Source organism: Sinocyclocheilus anshuiensis, unplaced genomic scaffold (assembly GCF_001515605.1).
Source record: "Sinocyclocheilus anshuiensis isolate Anshui unplaced genomic scaffold, SAMN03320099.WGS_v1.1 scaffold293, whole genome shotgun sequence".
In the NCBI taxonomy this organism is placed as follows: Eukaryota; Metazoa; Chordata; class Actinopteri; order Cypriniformes; family Cyprinidae; genus Sinocyclocheilus; species Sinocyclocheilus anshuiensis.
In genome coordinates this window covers 205,033-215,834 of record NW_015540858.1, presented here as the reverse complement: position 1 = coordinate 215,834, position 10,802 = coordinate 205,033, and the positions used below count along the sequence as shown (strand labels likewise).

The window sequence follows — 10,802 nt, the reverse complement described above, 5'->3', positions numbered from 1 at the left end:
TTTTACTGTATTTTTAATCAAATAAATGCAGTCTTAAGAGGCAGCACAAGAGGCTTCTTTCAGAAGAAAAAAAATAACTATAAAACTTTATAGCTCATACACTGTACATTTATATAAAAGTATGTTATATATGTGTTTGTTTTTATATTTTCCATTTCATTTAAATTTTTTTATTTTTAAATGTATTTATTTTATTATTGTTAATAATAATTTTACTAATATATTTATTATTAATATTATTTTTACACGTCTATATCGTTTTTTTTAATACATTTTTGCCTTTATATTTGATCTATTTTAGTAGATCAACTCAAACCAAATGAAAATGAGAACTGTTACCTTGGAAAATAGTTGAGATAATCAGTTTAAGTTTGTTTGTTTATTTATTTATTAAGTTAACATTTATTTCAAGTAAACTATTTCAAATGACTCCCTCTTTCCTGGCTTCTCTATAGCATGAGTTGTGAATGCTGCTGCTGCTGCTGCTGAATATTTGTAGAATATTCATAAATCATCTTCACTGAGTTTATCAGATAATTCTCTAGATAGTTCAGAAGAAAACACATTTAGCAGCAGACAGCCAAACAGTGTAGATTGATTTTATTAAGTCATTTTTGCATCTTTATGACTGTCAGGTTGTATATTTGGAAACGCAGCATGACACCTCACTCCACAGCGACATTTACATTTCAACAACACAATAAATTACTGTACATAATAATAACATTATAGTATTTTACAAATTGTATTACTGATTTAACATCACTTTGACATCACACAGTGTTCACAAATAAAAAGAATTAACAGTTTCTGTACACAACTTCACGTTTTCATTATGAAATTAAAAGAAAACATTTCTAAACGCAATTTATGCAACAATATGATCTCTCTCACACACACACCAAAAACTTCCAGTGTTTACAGTTTACAGGTTCAACCAATGTGTGAGTTTTGGGGCGGGACAACCTGATTGTTTGACCAATGGAAAACAAGTGTTTAAAACTTGATTGAAAACACTGCAGTCAAAAGTGTGCTGAAAGGATGACGGATTTTTGTAGGCCAAAACGTGAAAATTAGCGTTTCTGCACTCTAAAAAATGCTGGGTTAAATACAACCCAGTGCTGGGTAAAATAGGGACAAACCCAGCAATTGGGCTGTTTTGACCCAGTGGTTTGAATAAATGTTTAAACCCAACCTTCTGGGTAGTAACCCAACCGCTGGGTCAAAACAACCCAATTGCTAGGTTTGTCCCTATTTTACCCAGCACTGGGTTGTATTTAACCCAGCATTTTTAGAGTGTATGCTTCTTCATCTTCATCGTTACATCACCCTGAAGTCAATGGGGTTTTTGAATGGGTTTTTTTGTTAAATAAGGTCTGTGGTTTAACACAAGATATTTACACACTTTATTCTACATCATATATTCAGATTACTTTTTTCAAGTAACTAGTAAAGTAATGCATTACTTTTAAATTTACAAGCAAATATCTGAGTAACTTTATTTTTCCCATTTATTGACTGACAGCTCTCCTGTCCCGTGTTGAGAGAAATTGGGAGTGAGGTGCAGAGGCTTATTCATTTCACTTCTGATGTGAAAGGGCCTTTACAGTTACCAAAAATATAACTTTTGGGGTTTTTGTTATTAAAAATAAATAAGCAAGCCCAGACCAGACCAGGTGACAAAAAGCAACACAAAAGTAGCGTAATGCATTACTGTACATTCCATAAAAAGTAACTAACGCAATTAGTTACTTTTTAATGGAGTAACGCAATATGAGTGAGTAACTTTAAAAGTAACTTTCCCCAACACTGGTAGTAATAGTTGTCATTTTTTTAAAAGTTGCATTTATAATCGCGCTCTTGCAAGCTATTCAAACTCAAACTTTCAGCGAAAATGTTTTTAAATGAAAACAGAAAGAGTTAAACAAAAATAACGACTTTATTCAACAATTCGTCTCCTCTGTTTCTCTCCGCATCACTGTAGTGCCATTTTGGAGAATATGAGCTGAACGCAAGCAGCGTACGCTATTCTGTGTCAGCCGCGCCACACGGATATGTTTTCTACGTGTATTTCCGCTTTGATTTGAACGAAAACAGCGCATCTGTGCAGCGCGGCTGACAGCGGATATTCTCCAAAATGGTGATGCGGAGAGACACAGAGGAGACGAATTGTTGAATAAAGTCGTTATTTTTGTCTTCTTCGGGTACAAAAAGTATTCTCGTCGCTTCATAACGTTACGGTTGAACCACTGATGGCAGATGGACTATTCTGACGATGCTTTTCATACTTTTCTGGACCTTAACAGTGTCATTTACTTGGCAGTCAATGGGACAGTCACAAGCCTCCCGGTTTTCATCGTGCCCACGTGTGTAGTTTTTCTGTGTGTCTGATGTGTAAACGCAATGAAATCGGGACACTCCTACAGGCGGGACAAACAGGAACATAATTCCTCAGGAATGACTCTCTGCACAAAGGGAGGAAACATTGATATGCTCGTTCACACACACACACACACACACACACACGGAGTAGTCGGGTGTTCTCTCCATTAACATAAACCTCCCTCGTAATCGTCGTCTTCCTCCGCCAGTGGCAGGCCAGCGCTGTCCCCTTGAGGAGCAACAGGAGGTTTCTTCTTCTTCCCGCCGCCTCCACCGGGCACCTTCAGAGAGATCGCCAGCTTGGCATACTGCACAAACACAGACGAGAAAACAGCTATTTATCACTGAATTATATTTCAGTCAAGATGATTATTGGATTTTTGGAAATATAGTAAATGCCTATGCCTAGTAGATACGTTTCCAGTAAGGTTATTGTTAATTAAAACTAAAACCATTAAAACAAAACAAATCTTTAATTACTTGAAATTAAATAAGCAATATATAAAATAAAATATATTAAAAACAACTTTTATTTCAGCTAGTTGCAAAGGCATTTTTGTTTTAAGTTGAAGTACAAAATTATCTTTAAAAAAAAACATAAAAAAAGATAAAAACTACACAGACATATTAAAAATAACCTAAAAAATACACAACAAAATTACTAAAAAACAATGAAAACAATATATATAGTATAGATATATTTTAGTGATACTAAGATAACATTGAAAGCTAAAATATTTTTGTAAACATTGTTCATTTTGTTCGTCAATTTTAATGATAAGCGGTCTTGAACATTTTACAGAAAAATTATACTAACATGTACACTATTGTTCAAACGTTTGGGGTCAATAAGACTCGAAATTTTAGAAATGAATTTAAAGAAATTAATACTTTTCATCAGCAATGATGCATTAAATGGATCAAAACTGAAAGAGACATTATATCGTTTAAGATTTCTATTTCAAATAAATGCTGGTCTTTTGAACTTTCTATTCAGCTTTACATCCCAGGAATAAATTACATTTAATACAATAATTCAAATGGAAAACAGTTGTTTTAAATTGTAACTGTTTTTACACATAAGACTACTTTCAAAAAAAATATTAATTTTAAATTCATTATTGTTATTATTTATTTATACTTTTATTTTAATTTAATACAATTTAAGAAGAAAATATTATAATTTTATTTTAACTCACAGATACTGAGCTAAATGACTCCTTTATTGAGCGTAATGAGGTTTTAGTTTTTTTCCTCCACAGTATTGTTCTGTTTGGAGTGAAATGATGTCTGACACTCACGTCGTTGTCCATGTACTTCAGTAAAGGTGAGTTGCAGACGCGTGACACCCCATCCTCGTCCTGCTCGTCAAACGCCGCCAGTAACGTCTCCATGGAAACGCAGTCCTCGCTCCCGCTGAACCCTGGGAGACTGAACAACACAATATTTCATACTGATGTAGCATTTGGACCAATCAGACACACAACTATTTGTTATATTTAACAAATAATATCTAACACCCCCTCACCTAAACAAAGGGCCAATTACGAGGGTCTATGGACCCTTCCCCCGAAATGCATCTAACACCTCCGAAAGGCAGAACAGGCCTCTGGTTCCATGGCAACCAATGCTGATATCACTGGTTTTATTGCCCAAAGGAATGCGGGGAGATAAACTCACTCATTTTCCTCATAGGAAAGACACATAATGCCCAGAGAAATGGACTGTTCTCTAATTAATTCATAGGAAAACCTTTCTTTGAATGAACTCGCATATCCTTCAGGTCATTGTGTATGTTGTTAGTGTGTTTGAACTAAGAATCTGATGTTTCCTTCAGGTGTTAGATCTGCTGAATATGCAAATGGTTCCATAACTTCATTCCTTATTTCTCTCCTTTTTACTGCCTAAACTTTAACTCCTTTTCCTATACCAACTGTATGCGTGTGTGTATGTGTATGTTAGACTAGTTTAAGTGTTTATGTAGTTAATAAAGTCTTACTTGTATCACACTTGAAGTTGTTCATTGTTTGCTCATAACCGCAGTTCCTAATCATGCAGATTTTTGCTACATGCTCTGAGTAGTATTGTACAGTAAGAAAGTTATTTCCCTTAACCAGGAAATTAACGTTCTTAGAATTGACAGACAATTGACCCTGAGAGGTCAAGTAAATATCTACAGCGGATCTAAATATTTATAATTAATTATAACTAGTTATGATTAATTATTCATATTTCCCCTTTGAGCTGATTCGCTACACTGATCAGAGCTAATGCAGTTGATCTTAAGGATGATGATGTTACTCGTTCGTACCTGTAACTTTCTCTGACACACTTGTCTGCGGCCACAAAATCGCCTCTGTGGAGATGAACCAGCACTTGAGCGATGGTTTTCTGCAATATCAAACATCTGTTGAAACTAATGCAATATTATAAAGCAAAATTGTACATTAAAAGTTTATTCCAAAAACTACATGAGGTAAAATCCAGTTGAATGTCAGTATTCGCACCTTAAAGCAGGTCGGGTAATTCTCAATTTCCTTGTACATGTTCTTCTCTTTCTGAAGGGACACAGCAGCCTCGTCCAGCCTGAGGACAAGAAACACAACGGAAACAACACACACTGTAAGTAAAGAACACGTTTCACTGGTTCATTCATGTACCGTGAACAGCTAGCATTGAACATACAGAATCATGAATGAGATTCATGCTGTAAAGCAGTGTTAGTTTACTATCATTATTATAATACATAGTATTTCAGGTTATATATATATATATTTAACATTTTTTCACTTTAATTTAAGTTAAAGTTTTGGTATAATTTTTTTGTGATTTTTACATTTTTATTAAAATGTAGTTTTTATTTTTATTTCGTCTTTAGTTTGTCATTTTAGTACTTCAACTTAAAACAAACAAAAAATAGAAATGTGGCAACTAACTGAAATAAAACAAGTACATAAGAATTAGTTTTTATTTTTATATTTTAATTTTAGTAAAAGTTTTAGTAATGCTGTGTGTTTTTATTCATTTTTTTAAATGTCTGTTTATTTATTTATTTTATTTTTTTTTCATTTTTATTTCAATTTTAGTCACTTTAGTACTTTAACTTTTTGCCTTGGCAGCTAACTGAAGATAAGTTTAAGGTTTTTTTATATTTTATTCGATTTCTGTTATATTGATGTTTAAATAGTTTAGGTAACAACACTTTTGAAGGCATCAGAAAAGCTAATGAGGATGATTATCAGTGAATAACGACTATAATTCGGTTCTGTGTCTCAGATAATGCTATGGCATGACTTCAGATGACTTGTAATATAGCGCTTAATTCATATAGACTATAATTAATTGTACTGTGAAGATTTATATAGTGAAGCAGTGTTATTTTTGTACTCTATTACTGTAGTATTTATTAATATTTTTGAATTCGTTTTTATTTCTATATTTTCATTTTTAGTTTTTCTGTTTATTTAAGTTTTAGTAATTCTGTTGTGTTGTGTTTTTGTCATTTTTATTAAAAAAATGGTCTTAATTTTAAATCAATTGTAACTTTTTTTAAATATTTCATCTGATTTCTGTTAACGTTTATTTTATTTCAATTAATAAATGTTTTTTGATATTTTTAGTTTTAGTTAACACTGTTGTGAAGTCATCAGGAGAGCTAGTGAAGTAATGAAGGTAATTAAATGATATTATATGCAACTATGCAATTTAATGAACACTCAATAAAGGTGTTATTATAAATGACATGGACTATTAATGCTGAAAGGGCACCTATTATGCTTTTTTTTAATTTTACATTTCCTTTAGTGAGTAATACAGCTGTTACAAGCACAAATTCAAAATCAAAGAGACTTCATCTCTCCAATCTTGCCTGAAATGCCTTATTTGTAATCCTGCCATTATTTCTGTGATTTAGCTATGATTCCATGTTGCACATTTGCATAATGCCCGCCCAAAAAGAACAATGAAGTGATGTCGAGGAGACGCTGTTTTTTTCAGCGTGAGGGCAAAAAAAAAACATCATATGGACTTCCAATACAGACGACAGTTACTATACAGTAGATATACAGTAATACTGTTTACAGCTGTTGAAACCCGATTATGGTAAGGGGCATACAGTTCCGACACACTCTAAGCAGTTGACCAATTAACAACAGATGGGGGTCGGCTGACCAATCAGAGTGGACTTGGCTTTTCAGAAGGCGGAGCTTTAAAGCAACAGGAACTTAAACAGAGCGTTTCATGTGTTTTTTTGAACTTTCAATCATGTTAATCATAATAAATGAGCATAATCTGGGCAGTTTAATGCTTTAGTTTAAGACATACCTGCGCAGTCTCACCAGAAGTCTGGAGGCTTTTCCCAGAAGCTCTGCGGCCTCTCTGAGACGATCTTCATTCTGAACACATCACAAAGCAGTACACATGGGTTATGCATGATATAATGATGATTTCTGGTCATTTACAGGATTATTTATTAATCATGTTTGCATTTCCTCACCTCAAACACAGATGCAGCCTTCTGGTACAAGTCCACGGCTTTCTCGAGATCAATCGGCTCGATGAGTCTGAAGAAGCAGATGGCACTAGTTAACACAGGTAATGGTAACACAACCTTTGCATGCATGCATATTATAATTATTTACACATGAGAAACTACACAAATAACCTCTCAGGAAGTGTTTCGATCTGTTTACTCACTTCCCAGCCCTGTCCAAGGCTATTCCAGCAGTGCCAGACGTCCCGTTCTCCACGTACATGATGCTGGCCTTCTCGATCAGCTGAATGGCTTCAGGCATTTTCTTCATGTCCTGCCGGCATACAAGAGACATTCAGACATGCCTCAAACCTACAGGCCATCCATAACAATCACTGCGCGACCAACTCACCTTCAGCATCATGCCGGCTTGTTCATACGCTCTGAGAAGAAGAACAGCATGAGTTATGATGGGTGCCATTGTTTAGATGTATATTAAAAGAAATTGGCAAACTATAGATTAGTTTGGCATATGGATTGTTTGTATAGATTTAGGGTTAATAAGTATAGCCTAATATTTATTTGAAATATTAATGCTCACTTACTTTGCTGCATGGAAGAGTCTGTGAATTTTAGTTAAGTAAATATAAGTACCGAATGAGAGAATAAAACCAAGAGTTAATCAAATGCTATACTGTTCAAAGGTTTGGGGTCGGTAGGCTTTTTTAATGTTTTAAAAAGAGGTCACTTCTGCTCTCCAAGGCTGCATTTAATTGATCAAAAATACAGTAAAAACTGTAATATTGTGAAATATTATTACAATTTAAAGTAACTGTTTTTTTATTGTAATATATTGTAAAATGTAATTTATTTCTGTGATCAAAGCTGAATTTTCAGCATCATTACTCCAGTCTTCAGTGTCACATGATCTTCAGAAATCATTCTAATATGCTGATTTGCTGCTCAAGAAACATTTCTGATTATTATCAATGTTGAAAACAGTTGTGCTGCTTAACATTTCCATGGAAACCTTCATACATTTATTTTCCAGGATTCTTTGATGAATAGAAAGATCAAAAGAACAGTGTTTATTTAAAATAAAAGCCTATAAAGGTCTTTACTGTCACTTAATGCATCCTTGTGGAAAAGTATTAATTTCTACAAAAAAAAAATAAAAATCTTACCAAAGTCCCCAAACTTTTGACACCCCCTTTGATATATCTGTACTGCACAATAATTAGTCTTGTTTGTTAAATTAACTATGATAATTAGGATTTCTTCTTCTGTCCTAAACTAGTAACTGGAGTCTGATGTGCAGGAGAAGGATACGCTTTGTTTTCTGTGTGGTACTCGGCCTCCTTTAGGTACGCATCCTTCGCTTGTTCAAACTGTTTGGTGTTTTTGAAAGCCACAGCTGATATAACACCAACAGACATTATGTTATAGTCATAATATTTCACTATATATAATTAGGCCTGTCGCAATAATCAATATATCGACTTATCGCACAATATATGTACATGACCTCAATTATTTTTGTGCCTTTTTCTTTTTTCTACTTGTTACTTTGCACTTTTTGTTAGAAAATATTTATTTACTATTTATTCAAGTTTTTTTAAGGTATCTAATATTTTTATACTTAATTTCCATGATCTAAATATTCTTAAAAATGAAAAGTTTGTTGTCGTTTGGAAGTGTGTAGGCCTTCTTGCATTATTATGCTGTTGTTACATTATGATTATATATTCAGTGGCATAAAATGGTCTTTAAAATGACAATAATATCGCTTATCACAATTATTTCTGGGTCAATATATTACACAACAAAAAGTTGTTATCGTGACAGGCCTATATATAATCACCTTCATCAATAACATCAATGCAAGACGTCACTTTACATCTGTATTCATCACCTGCTTTTGCCATCTCTGAAGCGGCTCCGTCATAATCAGGTTTCCACTTGGTCATGCTGGTCTTCAAGCTGCATGAGGTAAAATTCAACTATTTTAAGGTGTTCACTGAAAAAGAAGTGCGCTTAAATGTACTGCATGTGCACTTGCAGTTTATTTCAAAAGTATAACTTTTGAAGAAGTAAACTTATTTTGATGTGAAGACCAATATATATAGCACATAAAAAGTACTTGAATAAAATTTTAACTGTAGTGTTATTCGATATTACATTAGAAGTAAATATATTTTAAATGCACTCAAATGCAATTTCATCATTAGAAATAACTAACAAAAATATTTATTTAAATACATGACATACAAATTTCAACAGAACTTACATTAAAGTATACTTTAGTTTACCATGAATGCTTGTCAGTATATTCAGCAGTACACTTTAATAATGTTTTAAAAACAATACAATTATGAAATTACATATACAGATGTACTTTAGCCAGAAAACACTCTTAGGCTCAACTAAACTAAACTATAATGCATTTTCGTTTAATTGTAAATACAATAGTAGGTGTTTGAAACATTACATTCAGTTCACACTTAAATTCTTTTCAAGTATTTTCCGTACTCTTTTTACAGTTTTTCTCAGTCGCTTTGGTGCATTTCTCACATCACTATTTACATTTGCACAACAGTTAGTTCAACCTCCACAACATTTAGTCATTTGTGCACATCATAGTAGCAGTTTCTCATTCCTTCGAACAAATTGCAAATGCTTTTGGACATGCATCAATTGCTTTCATACAACTCTCTGCTGTTTTATAACATTATCATTTGCTTATGTCATGTCAGTCAAAATTAACTATACTTGTGAATGCTGAATAGTCATTCCATATAAAACTAATAGTCCTCATTTCATTGCTTGAGTCATTACATACAAAAATGTTGAACTAGTCAAAATCTGTCAAGCAAATTTTAAAAAAATGTTTAAATCTTTTTTTTCCTGAAAATGTCTCCTAATGCAGGTTATCAACTAGGTTTTGCAGTTTGTACTAATTGTTTTGAGAACTGCATTAACTGTTGTGCAAATGTAAATAGTGATGTGAGAAATGCACCAAAGCGACTGAGAAAAACTGTAAAGTATGCTAAAGTGTACTTCTTTTCCACAAGGGAACACGTATTACAAAAAAAATATCATAATAATGCACATAATTTAAGTTTAGTTTTTGAACTAGGTGTATGCAAAGTGTGTCAAAAAAAAACACACAGGTGTGTAATTGAACTTTAGACTCAAAATCTTCTGTTTACTGACATGTGTGGCCTGTGACAACTTGCCCCGGTACTCTCCTACATGATGGGCATATAAACATGCACTGCATTTCAGGAATGGCCCACATCATCAGTAGAACCCTCATAATAATGACCACATCAGGACCACTGCAGCTGTCGCCAAGGTAACCTTTATCACTGCACGCGCGATTACGCAGTCAGTCTCGCTGTGGAATATTATAATGAAAGCGCATCAGAATCCTTCAGCATTAATCATCTGGACATGATTGCACCGATAAATGAGTTAAAAGCCAGCTGCATCCGCTAATCTAGCAGTATTAGTGGCAGTCTGACTGACAGCGACAGACAGCAGGCCGATCGGAACTCGGAAATGCATGAGATCTGTTCTGTCCGCTCATTCATATGAGAATATTCCATATCTCACCATTTCTCGGCTTTCGCGATGTGATCGTGCGCCTCGTTGATCTTCTGCGCGGCCATGGCTCTCGGTTTCGTGGGTGAAGAGGACAGACCGACCCGCCGCTCGGGAGGATGAGGATGAGGATGGACCGTTACGCAGATTATCCTGATTTTCTCCAAGAGCTCAACCATGTCACGGTGTTTTTCTACGGGAGCCCGAGTGGATGCAGCAATGCACCATTCAACATCTGCGATTCACACTTTTTTATTATAGGCCTACTCATATATTTATTTGTTGAATAAATATATAAGTAAAATATATGTATTATTATTATTAATAATAATAATTATTTATTTAT

The 10,802-nt window shown here is 33.8% G+C and overlaps 1 protein-coding gene across 2 annotated transcripts; it reads right to left on the bottom strand.

The window, feature by feature from the left end:
- Positions 1-2,315: 2,315 nt before the first annotated feature.
- LOC107687900 (gamma-soluble NSF attachment protein-like) lies at positions 2,316-10,714 on the bottom strand. Of its 2 annotated transcripts, none has more exons than XM_016485380.1 (12): positions 10,469-10,714; positions 8,766-8,833; positions 8,183-8,267; positions 7,459-7,476; positions 7,266-7,296; positions 7,078-7,187; positions 6,878-6,944; positions 6,706-6,776; positions 4,890-4,968; positions 4,694-4,773; positions 3,684-3,813; positions 2,316-2,690 (listed from the first exon to the last, which is right to left on the bottom strand). In XM_016485380.1, the coding sequence occupies exons 1-12, from the start codon at positions 10,633-10,635 to the stop codon at positions 2,550-2,552; spliced, it is 1,047 nt and encodes a 348-aa protein (XP_016340866.1). In that variant the 5' UTR covers positions 10,636-10,714; the 3' UTR covers positions 2,316-2,549. The 2 variants fall into 2 exon arrangements, with proteins under 2 accessions (XP_016340866.1, XP_016340867.1); XM_016485381.1 differs by having other exon boundaries at positions 8,766-8,870; positions 10,469-10,526.
- Between the last annotated feature and the right edge of the window lie 88 nt (positions 10,715-10,802).